We start from the raw sequence: 22,997 nt of genomic DNA on the forward strand, positions 1-22,997 counted from the left end.
AGGGTGGGGGAAAGGTAATAAGGGAGAGGAAAAAATATGAGAAACTGAAAAAATGGAAATAAAGTGTTTGTAAATGGGGAGGGGAGGAGGGGGTGAAGGGAGGGCAGGGACAAGGGGAAAGATGAGAATCAAGACCTATTATGTAAAGGTACAGAATCCCAGTGATGAATGTAACTGTATTGTATACCTAGATTGTACCAATAAACTCAATTAAAAAAAAAGAAAATTTATATTTCAAACAACTTTATTTTAAATCAATATAATCAAAAGTAATGTTAGCCATCTTATAAATGTAAGCTTACCAATATAAATATTGATAATTTTTTTTTTTTTTGGTGCCAGGGATCAAACTCGTGACCTTGCTGTTGTGAGGCAGGCAGCGGCACCACTGAGCTAATCCCCAGCCCTAATATTGATAATTTTTTATTTAGAGAAGGCTCTTTCTGGTGATATAAGCACTATCAAAGCTGTTAAGAGTATCACAGCCAGGGATTTAGCTCAGTGGTTCTGTTGCCTGCCTCACAAGCACAAGGACCAGAGTTTGATCCCCAGTATGAAAAAAAAAAGAGAGAGAGAGAGAGAGAATTACAATAGATTATGACAACACTGAGTTAACTTTCTATTTTAAAGTCTAAATTTTAAATACTCTACAACTGATAATTATGGAGGAGCAATTTTTTTAAAAAAGATTTAACTCCAAAGTAGAATCATGAGTGTAAATTATAAACGTAAATTCACACAGTTTCATTTCAGTGTTTTTTACATGTCCTCTAATTAACAGAGGTCGCACTAGAAACCAAAACTGATTTGTGACTTGTACATAATTCAAATATTTGTTTATGCATTCTATCACTGTATCTTCAATTACAAGTACATATTAATTTTTATTTATTTATTCATTTATTTTTGAGACAGGGCCTTGCTATGCAGTTCAGGCTGGCCTTGACCTCACTATGTAGCCCAGGCTGGCCTGAAACTCACCTTGAACTTCCTTCCTCAGCCTCCCAAGTGCTGGGATTGTAGGTGTACGCCACTACGCCCCATGGACATTAACTTTAACACTGTCCTCCTTGTTCACGATTGGTTCATCCAAGGTGTCAAATCAAAAACTGTGTTCTTTTCATCAAATCTTACACTTTTGAAAATGCAGTTTCTGTTTCCAGGCCTCAAAACCAGAGATTCTAAACTGCTAGTTTAGCTCCTCTTGTTCTCGGTTCGCAATTTCTGCACGTGCTTTTGTGTGACATTTAATTGACAAAGTCCCTGTCCCAGGGCTGGGGACCCCTTGCTGTGCAGATCCCTTGGAGATGAGGGACGTGAGATGAGCTTGGGTGGACGGGTGGCCCCATGCTGCAGCCACACAGGGTCCAGAGTTGCTGCCGGGCCCTGCGGTGGCCGGTTTCGGTGGAGGCCAGGTCCTGATCTCAGTGGTTACCTTGAGCCCTGATACCCTGACAGCCCAGGGGCTGGAGTGCACCCACAGGCCCGCTGCTGCTGGGTGAGCGTGCTGCCTCCTGCCCCGCTGCACCCCAGCCCAGAGCCTGCAGGCCCACGGAACTTCCAGATAAAACACAAGCTCCAGGACACAATGATGGCGAATTTCAAGGTGGTAGCTGAGCACTAATGTAGCTCAGGTCCCTTTCTGGACTGTATTCACATGTCCAAAAAGTAACTTGAAATTTATAGTAAGTATATTCTGCCTTCAGAATGTGCCTACTGCCTGTTGCGGCTTAAGGACACAAAGTTGATAAGATTTTTCTTTTGTTGTATGTCATCTTTACAACCGAAGCTATACATTTCAAAATTGTATAGAGCCTTGGACACATTACAACAGAACTACTAAGGTCTGACTCTCCTCTTCGTTTACTTTGCTGGTAATTAATAATATCAAGATTTATCGTTTCACATATTTATATATTTTTAAAGTTTCATACATTTTTATGGTATAAATAAGTCTATGGGGTAAAGGACTTTAACAGAATCAACTTACAAAGTGAATATTCATTTTGAGGGTAATTCTATTTATTTGGCACTAAGAAAATCTCACCTCCATAAACACATCATTAAAGTGTTGCTACTTTGATGTGTATGTAAATGTTTGTTTGTTGGACACACAGCAAGTTGTGCCTTCTGACTCCCAGATTCTACTAACCCTGACAAATACACAGCTCGGCCCTCTGTCCACACTTCTACGAGTGAGAACCCACACCAGAATTCAGGACAGAGACTCACCGTTCCTGAACCACTGGATTTCTGGCTGGAAATGCTTGATTTCGGGGGTGATGACCACGCGACAGCCCAGACTCATTGTCTCTCCCTCTCTCCCAAAGGACACGTCGAACTTGTCATCAAAGTGGATCTCAAACTTGGACGCGTAACCGTAAGGGGTCACAGCAACTGGTTACAACAAAAGCAAACACCCATGATTTATTTTTTTCTCATCAAAGAGTCACAAGCACTTTAAATAGCACAGGCAGAAAGCAGTTGTGACAGAGAACTGAACAAATGGTTCATCTGGCCAAAAATAAAGTTCTACATAAGCACTGTTGAGAACAGATATATGTCTCATTTGTGTAGGAAATCTTGCTTCATTGATCATATATATAATCTAATTGCCTGTGTTTATTACTGTAATAAATAGAATTTAAAGGGTTTCATTGAATGTCTAAAATGCAAATTAATACCACATTTAGCCTGGATTTGTTCAGCTGAATATACCTGTCTTTTTTTTTTTTTTTTTTTTTTTTTTTTTTTTTTTTTTCCTGGTACCAGGGATTGAACTTGGGTCCTTGCGCTTGCGAGGCAGGCCACCGAACCTGAGCTAAATCCCAGGCACCCCCCCCTCTTAAATATACTTATCTTTTAATTTAGATTTGGAATGAACTTAAGGTCCACTGTTTATACTCTTAAGACAAAACAATCATATCAACTACTGTTACAGAGTCTTTCGGGACGAGAAGGACTTTGTTTTCAAAATTTGTAAAAAAACAACAAATGAGAGCAAATGGAGAAGTTTAAAATATTGTAAGTTTGAAAGAATTATTCTGAGAAACACCTTAGCTATAGATTAAACGCTTGTATGGTTGACTTTCCTAGGTTTTCTTTTCTCCTTTTTCAAAGGAAAGGGGGTCAGGAGAGAAATGCCTGTCACCCATGATGAGGTTCTCAGAGGCCAGGCCCTAAACACGTGAGGTGTCCCTGTTCTCGAGAGGCGGCACAGATGCAGTCTTTCCCCGCTTCCGAGGGGACACGGAAGTTCTGACAGCAACACCAAGACTCACAGGCAGCGTGGGCAGGATTCAGATTCAAATCCTAACCCTAACCCCAAACTCAGACCCTTCTCTTACATTTAGTCTCTTTTCCTGAGGCCTTGTACGAGTGTCTTGAAAATGCAAGATGGAATTTATTTAGTTCGCCTTCGCCCGGCCCTGTGCCGTGGATTTCACAGCGGTGCACTCGCTAAGCACGGCGATCACCCTGCCGGCTCTTATGGAAGAGGACACTCAGGCCAGCGCGCTGAGCCGCCGTCCAGGCCCCGGCGCCTGACTTACACCGTGGCTGCGTGCGGAGCCCTTGCTCTCAGCCAGCGCGCTGTACGGCCCTGCACTGTGTTCCCAGGCAGCTGCTAACTGGCGCTGGGAGAGCCCCCTCCGAAGCCTCTCTCCCCTCTGCCTGTTTCCGAGGATGCTGTCCCGCCGCATCCTCCCAGAGACTGAGAGACGCCAGCCGGAGGGAGGCCGGGCTGCTCCGGGGCCACCTGGGGGAGCAGGTGCAGCACAAGGAGGCTCTGCAGAGACACCACAGCAGGCGCTGACTTCTAGGTCCTTTCCTCTCAGAGACTGGGCTGCATCGTGGAGGGTGCTTTGGGGTTCAAGGGGAAGCCAGCTTTAGCAGCCAGGTGAAAATACCCTCCCTCCATCAGCCCGTGTCCCTTCATCCCATGCTCTCTACGTCCAGGGACAAGTGGGTTAGGGCAGGGACAGGGAAATCTGTGGGCCAAATCTGGGCTGCCTCCCTTCCGTACCAGCAAGCATGGTTTTTAGCTTTTCCAATGGCTAAAAAGAAGCAAAAGAGAAAGGCAGCTTTGGGACATTCACTGGAAATTCAGGCTTCAGGATGCACAGGGAGGTCTCGCTGGGAACCAGGCAGCTGCAGAACCTAAGACATTCAGTCCAGTTCCTCGCAAAGAATGTCTGCCAGCTCCTGCTTAAAACCATGATTTAGAATTTGCAAGACCAGGCCCCGGGACCCCATACCACCAATGTGGGGGGGGTCTCATCCTGATATTTAATCGCCAAACTGCTTCCTCATCTGCATAGCACGGATAAAAATTCAGATAAAAGCTTTACAAGCCACTAGCCCTAAATGAGTCAACACGTGTAAAAATGCCTTCATACGACGTTTGGAACAATGGATCCATGCACGTTCACTACTAGAACAAAGCCGAGAGCGGGAACTTTGTCGGGGAAGTGGGCAGGCGGCCTGTTCCATGCCCACGCCTGTCACCGAGCAGATGCTTGGTAGCTCGCAGCTGACTGCAGGGACAGATGCAGCCCTCTGCTTGCAGTTAGCAATGACTGCACTCAAGTCTGGCCAAGTCTGGAGGCGAAGGGCAGGAGAGGGACGGACATGGGTGACAGCGTGGCAACAGGAGGAATGGGATACATTCAGAGGACCAAGGAAGGGTCACCAGGCCAGACCCTCGGCCCAGGCGTGGAGAACGAGCTTTCTCTTTTGGATCCAGCGAGGCTTAAAAAAAAAAAGCATCTGCTATTTTAGCCCATCACACCTTGGCTTTCATAAAACTCAAAGCGATGAACCCAAGAACAAAAGAACAAAAGCACGGCTGATCCATAGCATAACCACCCAAGCATGTGTTAGGACGGCGTATTTCAGCAGGGTAGCACAGCTTCTCAGCCCGCGTCTCCCACAAGGACACAAGCCGCCCCTCAGCAAATCCAGGTGGGACTCACAGCTCAGGGGCCTGGAGGCAGCCCCGGCCCGGAAGCGCAGCTCATCAAGCTCCCCCTTGTACCCTAAAGAGGAAACAGACATACGGAAGGGCTTTGTGACGGACTGATGGATTCTTGAGCAATGGGAAGAAATTTTTCAAAACCACTTTGAACAAAATGAACCCGGCAAACCTACTCTTTACCACAACTGACGCGTAGGCCGAGAGCTCCCCTTTGACGTTCATGGCGGAGGCCCGGTACTGAGCTGTGTCTTCGAAGTCACACCTGGAAGGACACGCGGAAATGAGTGTCCTCAGCGGCCGACCCTTCTCGGCCTGACTGTCCCGTCCAGAACACCGCTCACACAGCACACCGCACACCAGGGGCCAGCGTGTGGCCTTCAGAGCAAAAGTGACTTATTTACCCGCTAACCTTATTCAGGCTGTGCTTGGGGTTTCCGCCCAAAGCATAAGACAAGGGCCACTTCCCCTGAGAGACACAATCCAGACCCAGCGGACTCAGGCACAGAACACGCGCACAGACGAACAGGGTAGGATTTCAAAGCAGGCTGTTCTGCGTCCTGTCACACCAGGTCTTCGCGTTCTCCACTGTCTCTCAGGCTCGGGTTTCATTTGTATGAATTTGTTTCTTCCCGACCCTTGAAAGACATCCCTAGGACCCCAGGACAGCAACTGCAGTCGCCTTTCTCATATTTAATTTTGGAAGCGGCCACTGCTCACCGCCGCCCTGGCAGAAATCTCACTTGCCAAGGCCATGAGAGTTCAGGTCTGCGTTCACCAGGCGAACTTCGCAGGGCCCCAGGGCTCTGTGTGAAGCCCCGTGTCACCTGGACCAGCTCCTCTGACTCGGGCGGGTGGCTATAACTCCCTTGAGAATGGGATGATGTGAACTTCGAGTTGGCATTTTGGGGCACTGTGATTTTATCTGAACTGAACATAGTGGGAGGTGGGTTATTGTTTTCATCACATAACCAGGTTTGGGTTTCAAACCCATCTTGGCAGACATGATAAAGCTTTGAGGGCTTGGGGTTTTTGTTTTTATTTTTATTTTTTGAGACAAGGTCTTGCCAAGTAGTTCAGACTGGCCTTGAACTCACTCTGTAGCCCAGGATGGCCTCAAAGTAATGACAATCCTTCTGCCTCCTGAGTGCTGGGATTATAAGCATTTGTTGCCATGCCTGGCTTTTTGTTTTGTTTTTGTTTTTTGAGACAAGGTTTCACTATGCAGCTCAGGCTGGCCTTGAATTCACTATGTAGCCCAGGCTGGACTTGAATTTGCAGAGATCCTCCTGCCCGAGCCTGCCGAGTGCTGGATTACAGGTGTGTAATCCACCATGCCTGGCTTTGTGCTTGGAAATTTTGATGTGGGTTCTATTTTCAAATATTGCTTTAGAGTTTGTTTTATCCTAAAATATTCCAATGTCCATGCCTGCCTCGAACACACAGACTGACAAAGTGGATAGTATTTCCCTGTTCGGTGAGCTGAAGGAAAGAACATTATCTCCAAGCTCAGCCCACGTGCAATGCCACCGCTTGTCCCCCAGCCTTTGTTGATCAAAAGCAGGAGGATGTAATGACGATGCTGATTTGCAACTCTGCAAGGGTAACTGAACAGAAATGCCTGCTTAAGTGACTTATTTTCTTATTAATGCCTAAGAAAAATGCTTAAATAATATAGATTAAAAACACATGTATGACCGCGTTGGGAGGCAGTGTAGGCATGGTGAGGGTTAGACGAGCATCACTCCTAGGTGGACACCAAGAGCAGACGTGTACACCGCTGTCCCTCATGGTGACCAGGCTGCCCTGGGAGCAGGAGAGGGTGTGAGTGGCCGTGAGCTGCGACACACACACACACACACACACACACACACACACTGACGCGCTCTTACGCGGTGATCTCCAAAGTGTGCATTCCGTATCGACTCTCAATGATGTACTTTCCAGGGTTTGCCTGGACGTTTATTGGAACCTGGTTTTTATACCTGTAAGACAATGGAAACAAAATGAGGTAGGCTGAAGTGTATATAACTTCATTAAACACACTCAAATCACTTCCGTAACTGGGCCCCGAGGGCAACGGCAGCACATTACATTAGTTTTAAACAAATGCATGCACTGGACAATAAACTCCTTGCTGAAGTGCTTTCCCATCTTCTACAGAATTTACATGAAAAATATGGACTAGTCACGAAAATATAAATGAATCCCATGTACATGTGCATGAAAAAAGCCAATTCCTAAAACATACATAGTATAATGCTAGCTTTTACTTAAAGTAAATGAATACAATTAGCTAATGTTGGGCAAAGCCGGGATTTGGTGTCCTGGGTAGAGTGGGTGCCTGAAGGCCGTGTCTTGGGGGTTTGTGATATTTGGTTTCCTGATTTGGGTACTAGAAAGCGGGTGTGTGTGGTTGACACAAAAGTGAAAGCTGTAGATCTCTACAGAGCAGCACTGTTTGTGTCTGTACAATACTTCAATCAAAAAGCTAAAAAGTTGACCAGCATCCACAAAGAACAAGGCTTTCTGTTTGGGGTTTTCTTGCTGCCTGACTTTGTAGGAAGAAAGTAAAATATTCCGGCTCCTAACATTCTTGCCCGTCGTTAAAAGCAATGCTGCTGTATTGAAAGATCAGTAGATTAAGTGACTCATTCTTTATTTCTTTTTTATTAGTCCACATTCGCAGTACACAATGTCTACATTCCTTGTGTGATTGGTGCGCGGACAAACCTTTCTTTACAGATGAGCCAGCCACGGGTGTGCTGATGCAACCATGGAAAACGAATCCACTTCCTGAGGTTTGGTGTTTGCTTTGTCCCTCTTTGTTCTTATCACCGTGCTCCTCCACCTAGCGAACTCTGACTCAGCCTTGAAGATTCAGACCCAGTGCCACGCCTTCAAGGTTTTCATGCTCCAAACCCCAGCCGGTGTGAACGGTTCCCACCGCGCCAAGCCAAAGGGACTTAGTTGAAACTGACAAAGATAACACTCAGCGGACAACACAGACTTGTGCCACTTCTGCTGAGGTGCCAGTCGCTCGAAGACGAGGTGGGTGTCTGCTCCCAGCCTGCTTGCATTCTCACTCTTGGGGAGGGCCGAGGTCAGGCGCACGGCCGGGCAAGAGAACTGAACAGAACCGGGACGAAACAGAGACATTGCAAAGTGCTGCTTCGCAGCTTCACATTTTTTTTTTTTTCCTGAAAGAGTTCAGACGAATCCATACCTCTTGATATGCAGGCTTATAAATGAGTGCGCTTGAAGGTGAGTTGGGGCTTTTGGAGCCGAGCCTCCCTCGCTGTGAGGCGAAGGCTCTGGGCCCAGCTCAAGAACGGCGGCTGCGCGTGGGGTGTGGCCGCAGACCTCCCACACCACAGAAAACATCTCCGGTGGGTGCCACCCGGCGTCCTGCCAGCCAGAAGCGGCTCCAGACAGTTGCCTCCCTCAGCCCCGCGGCATTTGAGACAAAGCCAGCAGAGCGGCCGCGGCAGGGCTGTGCTCACAGACGGTTCTCCGCGCGGCTTCAGGTCGCTGTGTCCTCCGGGCTCGCATACTGGCGAGCGCCCGAGGGTCGCGCCATGAGCTGCCCGGCCGAGCGACTGACACTCGCGTTGGCGCCTGCTCAGTGGTGCTGCCCACATCCGCATAAAGTCTGAGTTCAAGCGGAATTTTGCAGCCCCCACGCTTGCATCATCCTCCCTGCCGCCCAGGACTCCTCGACTTAGCACCTTGGTGCCTCCCCAGCTGACACCAGGGCTTCTCCGGTGACCTCTGGCAGAGGAGCGCAGTTTAAAACACGCGACACCCGGCCACAGACTTCTAGTCCTTCCTCGGGATGCTGCACAGTGGTGAAGGGAACGCTTGTTTAAGGGGACAGAAAAGGGTGAAGTTGAAAGAGCTCCATCCTGTGCTGTGAGGAGTGTCACGCGAGAGGCCCTCCGGCGCAGGGTCCCTTGGCATCGGTGGCCTTCGGCACTGAGCGAGAAAAGAAAAGCAGGACTGGGCCGGGGATTTAGCTGAGTGGTTCCGACACCTGCCTCGCAAGCTCAAGCGCAAGAACCTGAGTTCAATCCCCGGTACCAAAAGAAAAGAAAAAGAAAAGTGGAACTTTTGGCCTGCTCTCTGTACATTTCACAGCTTGTTTTTTCTGGAAAGTGGAATTCCAAACTGGCGGGTCATGGGCTAATTTTGGGGGTTAAATACACAAAGCCCTGCTAATTCTCGGGTGGCCCCACCTTTCTTACCATTTTCATGAAGCCTGTGAACATGCTGTCACTGGGAGATTCTTTTTTCATTTGTGTGTGTAAAACACATGCCTACATTTATGTGTGTAAAACAAATACACTTCTTTCTTACAAATGTTGGTTTAGTGGTTGGGCTGACATCTAGGGCTTTTTTTTTTTTTGGTTTTTTGAGACAGGGTCTCACTATGTAGTTGAGACTGACCTGGAACTCACTATGTATCCCAGGCTGGTCTCAAACTCACAGTGATCCTCCTGCCTCAGCCTCCCAAATGCTGGGATTACAGGCGTGCACCACCATGCCTGGCTCGAGGACTTTTAAGGAAAGCTCTTTGGCAATGTAAAATATGCTCAGGCAAAAAGGCTTCATGATGTTTTTTCTATCAACAAATAATGCAGGTCAAAATGATCTTTAATGTGTTGAATCTCATCACAAATGGGGTTGCTGCTTAGAATCCAATCTTAAATCGTGAATAAATAGTTACTGTCCACTTTAAAAACCAATTATCTGAGAGAGAGGTCTATCCCATTAGGATAAATTTGGGAATTAAATAAGAAAATTCTGAAGTAAACCTCCAAACTCTAACTTTGGTATAATACTTTGTGAATAACTTGTGAACTATTTTAAATGTAAGCTATTTTCTTAAAATAATATAGTATTACCTGTTAAATTTAAATATATGGTAAACCGATCTTATAAAAACGCAATACAATGATTCTAAGACAAAATATATAAATTCTCCTAATTTGCAAGAATATTTTTACAGGGGCTGGGCGTGGTGGCGCATGCCTGTAATCCCAGCACTCAGGAGGCTGAGGCAGGAGGATCACTGTGAGTTTGAGACCAGCCTGGGCTACATAGTGAGTTCCAGTTATTGGAGATCCAGTTTCAGGGCCCCAGGCCACACCAACACCAGGGAGGTTCGAGTGGGAAAGGGTCCGACCTGCCACTTCCAGGCCCACAGGCACGGGGTCCACCCACAAATGTGATCTAGGCTTCCGGTGGGAAGTCCAGTTCAATCTGGCTGTTTTTAAAAGGGCAAAGTCAAACTTTTCCTTCTCGTCTATTTCATATATAAAAGTCTAACGAGGTGATACACTTTTTTGGGGGGTAGCCGGATCGAATGTGGGTCCTTGCGCTTGCAAGGCGGCGGTGGAACCACTGAAGCAAATCCCTGGCCCCAAAGTGATTCACTTTTATGCTCCAAAACCAAAAAGCATGACAGATCGTCCCTTCTCCTCCCACATGGCTTTTCTCTCAGTGGAGAGCTCTCCTTAGGTTCTGACACAGTGTAAGACTTGAATAAGCTAAAGTGACTCCATGCTAATCGGCCAGACTGTGCTTCTTCATATGCTAATTGCTACCTTGGCTAACAGCGGGGCCCAGGGACAAATGGTTTGACAAAAGGTGACCCTAGAACATTTCCTGCATAAGATAAGCAATGTGTTTGCAGTCTTGTTCTGTGAATTCCCTGACTCTTTGTTTAGAAAAACCTTATAAAAAGTACCTCAACCCCTGAGCAGTAGCCTCTCTGAGCCACCTGGCTCCGGGAGCGCCGTCTGGCCAGACTAATAAAGGTCTATTTACCGTCTAGCCTGGTGTGTTCCCTCCTGGGTTTCTCCTTTCTCTGTTGAGCTCCCGGAGCCTCGCTGGGTGTTAGGGCCCTGCATTGTGGAGGCCTTTTTGGCTGTTCACAGCTTTCAGAAGTAAGGCCCTGGGTCTTGCCTCCAGAGCCATCAATGGGCTATAGGACCCAGCATCGTGGAGGCCCTTTCGGCTGTTCACGCTCATGGAGTGGAAGTAAGACGTTTAAGTCTTACACATTGTTAGGGAATCAATCATGTTAAAGCATGCTGTGACACCGCCTCACAGGCTGCATTCTCCTGGTACAGCGTCTCCTACAATTCTGATTTCCTTAATTCATTTTCACTAAATGATAAAGACACCAGTTACAGAGTATCTCTTGGCCGTCACTTCCTTGTCTACAATGAATCCTAAGTTAATTACATCCAAAAAGGAATGCAACCTTTTTACCTAAAGCAAAGCAAAAATTTAAAAAAGTTCTTTCCTAAGGTTCTAGGTTCTGAGAATGCAAAGCCATCCTGAACCCAGGAATCTTCCATGACAATTCTCTTTCTCTCTCTCTCTCTCTCTCTCTCTCTCTCTCTCTCTCTCTCTCTCACCTCTTTCTCTCTCTCTCTCTGCCTGCCTGCCTTCCTGCCTCCTGCTCGCCTCCCTACAATAAAGATCTCCTGCCGGACCTCTCGGTGCGTGAGTGGTATAATTGGGCAAGGGGCACCCAAAGGGGGCTCGAGACCCCTTTCAGTCAGGCCCTTGAGGCTGTGAGGGCACCAAGAGTACACAGGGACCAGCAACCTAGAGCTAGAGGGCGGCCCCCGAGGGGACGGATGCCCGAGGGCAGCAAGGTGGACTGTACCAGCCCTGCAGAGTCAACCACACCTCTGGTGAGTGGTTGTCAGACAAAAGGCAGCATGCCCAGCCAGGGACACTGGCCCAGTACAGCCTTCCTCCGCAGGGCTCCTGGCCGGCGTTAGGATCCTTGAAGGCCTTAGTGTGCCGCTAACCTTGGATCTGGCCCTGCATATCGATATATACCATTGTCAGTCCCCTGCAAGCTGATTATTACGGTTTTCTCCGGGGCAAATCTTGCTCTCAGAATCAGATCAACTAGTCCTTAGCTGCCCAGCTTCTGTTGTTTTAGGATTTATCTTTCACTCAGCTTGCAGGGCAAGAGCGCCTGTGGAATGCCCCGGCCTGTCCCTCTAGGAACACTGGCTTCGGAGGGTGGCCGTGTGGCCGAGATCTCGGGCAGCTGGTGCCAGAGGATCCCTTCTCCAAGTGCTCAGGGCCTGTGCGGACTAGAAGAGGCCCCTCCAGGGAATGAAGGGCCTCCAGAGCCTTCCTGGACAAAGCAGAATAAGTATTTCAAAGTGGCACATGAAAGACATCGGTTCAATTGTACCTCCAGCTCTGTTAAAGGGGGTAAACGCCTGGGGATTCAGTTCAGTGGTTCCGACGCCCGCCTCGCAAGCACAAGGTCCCAAGTTCAATCCCCCGTACCAAAAAAAAAAAAAAAAGAGAGAAATTAAAATGGACAATGCTTCCATTTTTTGAATTTATCTAGAATTCTACAGGGTATCAGTTAAGTCATTTTTTTCTGGGGATTTAAAAACTTTTTAATATATGTGCTGCTGAAGTGAGCACCAAAAAATTATTTTTGTTTGTTTTTAAGTCACCCCCTTTTTCAAGCCAATAAAGTAGTGTTAATTTAACCTCTGAGGCTGAGCTCTGCTTTCCTGAAATCAATCTGGCTTAAAAAGAGCAGCAAGGAGATGTGGCTGGGATTTTGTTCCAGTCACTGGGCATGCATGCGCCAGAATAAAAGGCTATTCAAGAAATTTACACAGTATTTATCTCCCAGAGATTGCTTTGTATCCTTTGGAAGATTATCTTTAATTTTTAAAAAGCAGAAAAAGAAAGACTTAAAAGTGTTTCTTTACTTGATAAAGGACTCTATTATTGATGTATTATTTATGTATCTTAATTATGAGATAAGAATTTTCACTGACCAAATAATATTTGGGGACCTTAAACTTTGTTACTGATTTTTGTTTTGGTACCTGGGATCGAACGCGGGTCCTTGCGCTTTTTTGTTACTGTTTTTATGGATTTCTGAAGGAAAGTTTGGGTTTTCTTTTTCAGGTGGGATGTAATCAGGTTTTAAAATTTGTCTGTTTGGGCAGGCAGAGGGTGGGAGCTGGGGTCTCACCTGTGCTGGGCAGGTGCTCTGTCCCTGAGCTACATTCCCAGCCTTCGTCCATTTGTCAGAAGCAACATTTCTTCGAAAGGCTACAGGGAGGGGTGGGCCCAAGGCAGATTGGTTTGCAACTTCTTTTTATACCTCACACTTAGAAACTGGCTTTTTAAAATTTCATTTTCATTGAAATACGTTCTTAGATTTCTCATCTTTGTTTACTTTAATTGATTCGCCTTAATAATTCATAGCCAGCTTTGGTTTTCAAATTCCAGGACCCTGAAAAGAGTCTACATACTCAGAAAAACTGTATGCAGATCTAAAACTCTCCAACGCGGATTGGTATCACAGGTGAATGTTTAAAGCCTTAGTACCTGCTCCTGAGAACTCTGCACAGGGAAGTGGGTGGGGCCATGAGAGCTGCCTCCCTGGAAAGGTGCTAGTCAGGTCGAGGACATTAGAAATAATGAAGAGGGAGACGGAGAGAGGTGCCCGAGGGCAGCAGTGCCATTCGCATAGCATTCGCAAGGTGACCCAGAGATCAGGAAACCGCGTTAAGATGCCCTCATCAGTGAATAAAACGGAAACGTCTTTTCAGTGGCTCGGGACTCTGGCCAGGGAGGTTCTGAGTGGTCACCCAGCGGCACCGAGACGCACAGCAGACGAGAACAGCGCACAGACACTGCCGAGGGCCCCGTGCCCCGTGCTGTCTGCCCTCCACTTCCCTCCCGTGTTTGCCGTAGGAAAAAACACTGAGGTTAGTGCACCTGAGGGAAGTACTGGGCTTTAGTAATTTCTTAAGAGGCAGCTTCGCTTCTGCTCACCAAACCGTACTGTATTATAAAGTTCACCGACACAAGCAAAACTTATTAAGTAGTCCTTAGGGGTCACAGACACACCTTGCATGCAAATATGTCGACTAAACTATAACACTTTATATAAAAACTCATGAGAGAATTAAAGTACTATGGTATGTCATTTGGACGCAAGACAGGTTTTCTCCCTGTATGTAAACATTCACCCCGTATCCTTTCTTCCCTCTAGAAAACCTTTACAGACCTGCAGCTGCCATCCCTGACCCTGCATCCTAAGGTTCACTGTGTTTTGGCGGCCGACAACTTCCTGTACCAGAGTCTGTGGGTTTCCATGAGGATCACGTACCATGTGACACGGGGCTCTGGCCAGCCTGCCACCGAGCAGTGCAGTATGACATTGTCCTTCTCCCACACCGTGTGCGAACGAGGTTTAATGATGAACTCTGGGGCGTGGAGAAGATGGTCCTCATTCAACTTTCCATGGTATGCCTGGGTTTCCTCTACCTGAAACAAACGCATTACCAAAAAAATCACCAAGTCAAAGTAACTTCCGGTGCTAAAATAATATGAAGAAGCAAAATTTTCAGTTTTTCCATCTGGTTATTTTTGCATTTACATAAAATGCATTCCCCCCTTTAAAAACAGATGTAATTATTTAACATTTAAGATTCTGAGCTTGAGCAAAGTTTCTAAAGTGGATTTCTCAAGGTTCCTCATGGGAACCTTAATTTCTTTAAAATCTGGAATTCCATGAGGTTTAAAACTTAAATTTAGGGGCTGGGGATTTAGCTCAATGGTTCCACGCCTGCCTCGCAAGCACAAGGACCTGAGTTCGAACCCCGGTACTAAAAAAACAAAACAAAACAAAAAAAACACTTAAGTTTAAAAATTTCTTTAGCCTGCATGTTTTGATGCGTCTTTCCTTTTCTTCAGTTTTGTCATTCCATAGGCTACTTTTCTCTTCCTCTGAAGCCAGTCAATCTGTACACGCGCGCACACACACACACACACACACACACACAAACACGCGCGCGGTTAACTTGCTACATGCATTTCCAGTATTATGAGTAGCATTCAATTGTCTGTTCTTACTGTTTTTCTCAGGGACAGGAGGTCTGCCTTTTCTCGAATGGTGGCCTCCCTTGACTTCTTTTTAAATGTTTCTTCCTGCTTGAGGGTGGACGTGGCCTGTTTGGACACCGCAGACCGTTTGGATGCTGTGAGCTGTTTGGACGTCCTAATCCCTTCCTCACTAGCAAGGAGATTTCTCTGGGCTATATAAGCAGCCGCTTCTTTAATTCTTTCTTCCTCTGTATCTGTAATTCCACTGACGTGCACTTGCCTGAAACACATTAATAGTAAAACATGGATCTTGTGGATTGCCTGACTTTATTAAGTTACCAGACCTCAGACACCATCCTGTGCCCAGAGAAAACCTGACATTAAAAATAACTGGTAGGTACGTGTGTGATCCCAGCAACACTGGGCTGGGGCAGGAGGATCCCTGCAAGTTCAAGGTCCATCTGGGCTACATAATGAGTTCAAGGTCAGCCTGGACTACATAGCAAGACCCTGTCTCAAAACGCTAAAAACTAAAAAACCAAACTGGTAAATCAGAAGTTGCCTCCGCATTAATGGAAATGGTCTTCCTCTCAACAAGAAATGGTAACAATGACCACAGCGACATTGCCTGTCATGGTTCATTATCACATTCTATCCACACAAGCTAAACAACATCATTTCTAACTAGACGGGTAGCAACAAGGCTCAGAGAAGTTAGATAACTCATCTAAGGCTGATATCCTGGTTACCCTAGTTATTTAAGTATGGTTTAGTTTACAACAAAACACAAAGCTACGACTTCCTTTCTAGAAAACACAATACTGCAAAATGTGACACAGCTCATGTGCCTGTGACCCTGAGAGAGGACTGCGTGTCCGACCTGCCTTCTGTAATTTGGCTGATGCAATGTACTGCCCAGAGCTAGCGTGTGATAAATGTATTCTAAATTCACAGAAGAGCCTATGGCTGGGTGTGGTGGTGCACACCTATATTCCCAGCAGGGAGAGGCTGGGGCAGGAGGATCACCTTGAGTTCAAGGCCATCCTGCACTACATAGTGAGTGAGACCCAGTCTCAAAGAAAACAAAAAGAGCCTTATGCCTACTGGGTTTCTTTCTAGGACAGTAAAGGTTGTGAGTGTGAGTTTTCAAAATGCCAATCTTCATTTATGCTTACAGTGATATCTAAAAGTGCTGTGCCTGGTATGGTAGTTTTTGACAATTTGTGCGGTGACTTATTAATGTTGTTAAAATGTTATGATTGTTTTTAGCTTCCTTTAATGTCTTTGTTATAAATTCCGTTGCATGTTTTAGTGAGAAAGTGTATTGATTATGTTGAAGAGTCTTGAAACTGTCAGGTAGGCTAAACTGGTGTGCTAGTTGTTCATTTACTTAGCACTGGAGCTTGAACCCAGAGCCTTGTACCTGATAAACACACACTCAACCGCCGAGCTACACTCCTAACCCCTTAATTCTTTTTTTCTTCATAGGAAGTGAGAGGAAAGCAAAGACAAAACACTCTCCTCCTCTAGGCTCAAGTCTGCCTCCGAATTAGATGGCTACCTCAGCGCCCCGAGGGGCTGCTTGTGGGCCCATATCCCGGCACCTTAGGCCTGCTTCTCCAAAAGTTCACGTTACGGAGTGGGGGACGGCAGATAAAAAGCTAAAGCCTGAGTGTTGTTTGGTCACCAACATCACATCCTTCCTGGACTCTGTGAGAATCTATTTTCCTTGCCACTGGCTCCTAAGGATGGTGTTTTGAACCCCACCCTGGGTCGGGAGTAGCCCTCCTGTCCCGGGACAGTACCGGGACACCCCGCTTGGCCCTCCTCCTGGTGTCTGGGACAGGTCCTCTCTCAAGCTTCCTCCCAATGCTGTTACGACTGGGAAGTATGTGAATGATGACAGAGAACTCGTGTGACACAGTCTTGTGTGTAGTTTGAAGTCTATCTAGACATAGATTAACAATCAAGTTTCTTTTGAATGGATGAAAGCCAGTAATTATGATTTTATTTACTCCCACTGGATAATGAGTCAAGATGTTTTTCATCTACCTAAACATAGCATCTAGAATTCTTTTCAGTTCATTCAACATTTTACACACACCCCCCCTTTTAGTACTGAGAATTGATCTCAGGGTCTTCGCACTGAGCTACATCCTCACTGCGTTCTCCTTTTTAAAGATTTTATTTTGAGACAGGGTCTCACTGAGTTGCTAAGTTACCCAGGCTTGGCTTGAACTTGTGATCCCCCTGCCTCAGCCTCCCAGAGGGCTGGGATCACAGACATTTTATATCTTCGAACTCTCCTTATATATAGTTTTCAATCAAGGCTCCCCATCCATTCCAGCTAGTCTCCTCAGTGGCATTCTAATTGTTCTCTTTTGTCCTTACAGGCGTCCTCTGTGACAGCAAAGATTTCTGAACAGGAAGTCCCTGTTCAGAGTGAACACAGCTTCCTCAGGCAGGGCTGCAAGCTTCGTAAGAGCTTCCCCGACCCTATACCCCTATGCGGTGAGAGCTCAGATTACTAACGTCTGACCCCACGTACTACTCTGCCTCTAATAGTCAAACAGAAGGGGAGAGTGCACCCACCGCCCGGAGTAAATCGGCACCATGTAGTCGCTGGGCAGATTTTCCTTCTCTTCTCCCGACAGAAGACTGCGCTTCGCTCTCTTTGTTTTGGGGCTCAAGTTGGATGAATAATCTTCTAACAGCAGACTGGAGCCTGTAAGTCTGAAATAAAACCCGGAACATCAGACAAGGACAAACAGGCACGTAAGATAGTCACAAAACTGACCAAATAAAGTTTATACCGGGGAGAGTTTTCCAGAGTCTTCGATCTCTAATATTATTACCTTTGCAAGTGAGACTGAGTTAGAAAGACCTCAAATACATAAATGCATTCTTAGACACAAAACAAAATAAAAAACAAGAGCAATCAATCTCATGGCCTTTCCCCGCTGAATGTTTCAAGGGAAAAAAGGCAATGTTTTTATATTTTCAAGTAGCCTTTATTATTAAGTTAGTGTTTGAAATTTAGGTGGCCTGTTATACATGGTTTTAATACATCTGCATCGAGATCTTTTCAGAGAGTTATGAAAAAAGCGCACATTTCTGAAAAGGGACCCCAGGCAATTTGATGTAGGAACCGGAGTTTCACACTGTGCGATCTCGAAAGGTCTGTTCTCACCGCAGGCATATTCCTGCGTGTGAAGGACCCCGGGCTCACCCAACAGTAGAGCTAGAGTGTAACTGAACCCAGGGTCAGAGAGCAGAGGGGTTTGCTCCAGAGCCCCCGGTCAGTGTCTCTGTCTGCCTGTGTACACCACTGCCAGAGAGTCGGTGGACTAAAGCGGAAACTTTATTAGGGAAGAAAACATGAGAGCAAGATCACACAACAGAAGGACTGATGAAAGCAGAGGGACGTCTTGACCTGCGCGGTTCTTGAATGAGGTGCATTTCAATACAAACCAACGTCTCACACACACACACACACACACACACACACACACATGCCTGTCAACCTGTGATTCAGGGTCAAGGCCCAAGGCGCACACGGCAATGACAGGTGAGAACAACAGGAGACCGTGTAGAAATTCTGTCCTGTCTTGGTGACTTTTCAGTAAATTTGAAAGTATTCGAAAGGAAACACTAATGTGAAGGAAAACCTCTGGTCTGGAGAATCCTGGAGGAGAAGGTAAGGGTGTGTGGGACAGGGTGCGGCAGGGGAAAAACCAAGCTGCCCAGTTCACACAAGCCATTCAAGCCTTAACCGTGTTCTCATCCGAAAGTGATATGGAAAAGCCAAAGGGATGAGCTAAGTCAAACGAAGACAGGACACTCGTGCACGGAGTGCAAAGCAGACACCAACGCAAGGAGACCAGCAGTTCTGTACATGACCGGAAGGGCCCTGACCCCGGAGTGTGGCGGCCTCCCACCCAGGACCCTTCAGAATGATCACGCGGAAGCAGAAACTCCTCCTGCACTGCTCTACCCCAACCTCGGGAATGGCTGGTTCCTTTTCTATCATCAGCAGTAAAACTAAAGGTTAGACCTGAAGCAAAGCTTGTGGACTGGTTACCAGTTGGAAGCCTGAGTGGAATTTGTCCCTGGCTGCGCTCCAGGCAGCAGGGGAGCGACTGTATTCTTTGGCCCCGCACATCACAGGGTACAGGCTGTGCTCACACGGGCTAAGTTTAAAGTGGGCTTTTCCCTCACCCCCATATGCCATTTCTGGACAAACACAATTCCTGACAGACTTCAGTGTTTCACTGCTTTTCCTCTTCTAGAACAGGTGCATTTTCTAATTTTTATTTTTCCATTTTTGCTCCATCCTCCTTGCTCCCATTCCAGTGTCTCCAGTTACTCTCTCCTAAGCTCGTTTTCCAATGCTTGTTTTCATCAAAATAGCTATTTTTTATTCTTTTTGCTGTATTGCTTCATTTTCTAACATTTGTTCTCTAAACAAATCTTTAATATGTTGCATTCATGATATGGAATTTTCCATTTTCCTATGTAAATTTTGCACCTGGGATTGAACTCAGGACCTTCTGCTTGTGAGGCAGGTGCAGCCCCACTGAGCTAAGTCCCTGCCCCCTGATTTTTAATGGTTGAATTCCATGTCACAGATTCATGGAACTAAGAAAAAAAAGTATTTATGGAACTATCATTAGCTTCTGTTTCATACTTTATCTGGAGAAAAGACTTCACAACATGTATTATGATGTTATGTATTAAACAACCTAGAAAACACAAGATCTTCACCTTTGTTATATTCTGAAGTTTCTTCAAGCTTTATTATTTCTAATTTTAAAAATGTGTGAAGGATTAGATGTTAAAATGCCATGAAGGACAATGTAGTAACACTGTTCTTATTGAAGCTAGCAAATAAAATTAGATTAGAGAAATACAACATTTTAAATAACTGTGTAATAATCACTGTAATTCCTTGACGAAAACCCATACATGGTTTACCTTGTGATCCACTGACACTAAAGCCAGACACTTTATACTATCAAATTTTAAAGTTGAATCATATTTTTAGAGGAATTGAATAAAATATGTAGATTTTAAATTTCTTTGAACACCCCCAAAAGCTAAAGAACGGCTTACTAACCATTTGGACTTTCAGTTTCTTCTAAATTAGGAAATAATCCTTAGCTCAGTTTCTGAGTAGATATTAAATATGCTAAGAATGGGTCTGCATATGTCTTTTACTTATTGGAGCCTGTTCTTTTTCATTTATTTATTTATTTTTTGGTACTGGGGATCAAACTTGGGACCTTGTGCATACGAGGCAGGAATGGTGCCACTCAGCTGAATCCCCGGCCCAAAGCTACTATTCTTGATGTACTCAGCTTAGATCTGAGATTTCCTGAGTTTCAACTGAAGCACACAGTGAAGTTAAGCAATAGGTGAGGACTGAACTGTGTGTGCCCTGCTGCACCTCCCTGGCGGTCTCTGGGTCCAGGTGCCTCTTCGGTACTGCTGCTCTGTGCCACGTTCTCTGTTACTATGTCTACAGGTAGCAGATTTTAAATAAATACCCTGGTGCACATGATGTTATCACACCTCCCATCCGCAGTATCACAGAGAAGGGATGTAGCCAAGACCCAGAAAATGATCTCTGGAGGTCCTCCAGGGATTCAGAAGCAAGCCCACACCCGCATCTAACTCCAGTTCTCAAAGGAAAAAAGTATAATTTTCTGCTTGAATAACTTCATAGTGATGCTTGACAGGAAAAACAACAAAACAACGAATAGAATCCCAGAGGTAGCAAGGATCTCAAGGATATTTATTAAGTCAGCACTTCATTTTACAGATGTAGAAAACAAAGCCTGGAGAGTCTTTGCAACTTGTCTTCACACAGCAGGGTGGTAGCTGAACTACCTACCACCTCCTCTTGGTTTTGGTTTAGTGTTGTTTCCTCTCTACCAGAGGTCTCTGATTTTTGCGACTGAGTACTTCCACACAAAACATATTGGGGCCAGAAAACGAAGGCAGCCAGGTGTGTGGGAGCACGCCTGTAATCTCAGCTGGGGCAGGGGGTCCACCTCGAGCCAGCCTGGTTACACTGTGAGTTCGAGGATCGCCTGAACTGCATAGTGAAACCCTGTCCCAAAGAACGAAACAACGGGGCGGGGATTTAGCTCAGTGGCACCACACCTGCATCGCAAGCGCAAGGTCGTGAGTTTCAATCCCTGGTACCAAAAACAAGACAAAACAAAACAACGTGCTGAAGGGACACCACCTACACATTTTTATTTATAAATTCTGTGCGTATACCACTGTAGGGTCTCACTTGATGAAACATTCAATTGTTTGGGGGAAAAAAGATCAGCTTCAGTTAAGGAAAAATAACATGCCAATTACTAATTCTTCTCACGTGCCCACGGCTCCCTCTGGGAGACCCTAATCCCACGTCCCTTTGCTCATGAAGACTCTCATACTGATTGCCATTGCTGAATTACAAGCTGAGGCTATGGAATGATCACAATCTGGGTTTTAGAACGCATCGAGTGTCACAGAAATGAACATCTAGTTCCATAAAGTAATATTTGTCGTGACATAAATTTGGGAAATTGTCCCAGTTCCCCTCGATGAAGTAATGAATTCATACTTCCTTCTACTCTGTGTGGATGTGCTTAACGATGATGCACCGTTCTGAAGACATCCTGACAGCCAGCAACACGCTTCACTGCCCTTGCCAACGCGCTCCCTACCCGGCATCATCGCGCCGTGGGCTTCTCCGTCTGTCTCTCCCACACCCGCACTGCTCCGGGAGAAGCGTGCTTCCGGTGGACCCTGGGTGCTCAGCACCTGCTCGGTGCCTGACACTAACACAAATCACTATCGAATGAGACAGAATCGAGGCTCGTCCTCCTGTAATCATCCTCCCCTCGGTGACTCTCGGCCCTGGTTTCTCACCAGAACCAGCTGAGGAGCTGGTACTGATTCCCAGCGTAATAGCATGAGTGGCTCCTCAATTCCTCTCTTTAGAAAGCAAAGAGAAGATGCGACCAAACCTCAATCGCAGGTCTGCAAATAAGCCAAAGGTGTGCAGTGCACTCAGACGTGCTTATTCACAAAACACGGGGCTTCCTGTGTGAGCAGTGGGGGTCGCGCTGTGTGCATCCCTTTCAGGAGGGAAAAGGCAGGCACAGCAAGGGGCCCTCACTGCCAGAGGGTGCCGTCCCGGCTTGGAACACAAGATGTAAGGGTGCGTGAGATACTATTGGCCTAGGACTGCGCACTTGTGATCGGATAGCAGCTCAAAGGAGGGGACAGGAAAGGAGCTACGTTATAGCAAAGTTTCTCTTACTAGTATGAAATTAGCATAAATATGGAGTGGATGATGATAAGTTAATGTACACAATGTAACTTGTAGTGGTCAAAAAATAAATGACAAGGGGAATTAGAGAATATTTTATGTGAAAATAACACAACATATTAAAATTTATAGGATATAGGTGAAGCGCTGCTTACAGGTGAGTTTACCGGTTAAGTGTCTGCATTAGGAAAAAAGATCTCAAATTAGAAACTGAAGACTCAGCCATAAGAAGACAGAAAAAACAGCAGGGTGTGGTGGTGCACCCCTGTAATCCCAGCACTTGGGAGGCTGAGGCAGGAGGATTGCTGTGAGTCCAAGACCAGCCTGTAGCGAGTTCAAGGTTAAGCCATCTGTGTAGTTATAACATGTTTCTCAGGGGTGTGTGAGACTCAACAGTAAATACATCTGTGAGATGCTGTGAACTCCAAGTCAGAGGTGCGTGTGTGTGTGTGTGTGTGCAAGAGTGTGCGTGTGTTCCCATTTACTGTTGAAAATGGCTGGAAAAATATATTGATTCAAAAATCCAAGAGATGCTGAAAAACTTCAGTGAATGCTACTGACTGTGATGATGTGTGAGTCGAATATGAAAATGAAAGCGGTTTATAAATCTGCTAACCCAGTTAGTGTCGGAACAAACAAAATGGCATTCAGCTGCGGATAAACTTTACACCCACAACTTCATCATTTTCAACACAAATGGAAGGAAATTCTGACGACTTAGATAAGGCTTCCTCCAGAGGCAGAGAAAGAAAAGATCGCCAGTGTTACGCAACCAGAATGAGTCACTTGCCAAAATATTTT

General features: G+C 46.0%; 1 protein-coding gene across 1 annotated transcript in view; it reads right to left on the minus strand.

The window, feature by feature from the left end:
• The window catches only part of Myom1 (myomesin 1), a 140,244-nt gene that overhangs the window by 79,166 nt on the left and 38,081 nt on the right, over nt 1-22,997 (minus strand). The window contains exons 4-10 of the mRNA XM_010638739.3: nt 17,459-17,599; nt 14,897-15,146; nt 14,151-14,308; nt 6,865-6,957; nt 5,149-5,237; nt 4,974-5,036; nt 2,233-2,397 (exon numbers count right to left, since the gene is read on the minus strand). Coding sequence (XP_010637041.1) covers nt 2,233-2,397; nt 4,974-5,036; nt 5,149-5,237; nt 6,865-6,957; nt 14,151-14,308; nt 14,897-15,146; nt 17,459-17,599 — 959 coding nt within the window. The remainder of the gene's footprint in view (nt 1-2,232; nt 2,398-4,973; nt 5,037-5,148; nt 5,238-6,864; nt 6,958-14,150; nt 14,309-14,896; nt 15,147-17,458; nt 17,600-22,997) is intronic.

This window comes from Fukomys damarensis, unplaced genomic scaffold (assembly GCF_012274545.1).
Source record: "Fukomys damarensis isolate Sample0158 unplaced genomic scaffold, DMR_v1.0_HiC HiC_scaffold_30, whole genome shotgun sequence".
Lineage (NCBI taxonomy): Eukaryota > Metazoa > Chordata > Mammalia > Rodentia > Bathyergidae > Fukomys > Fukomys damarensis.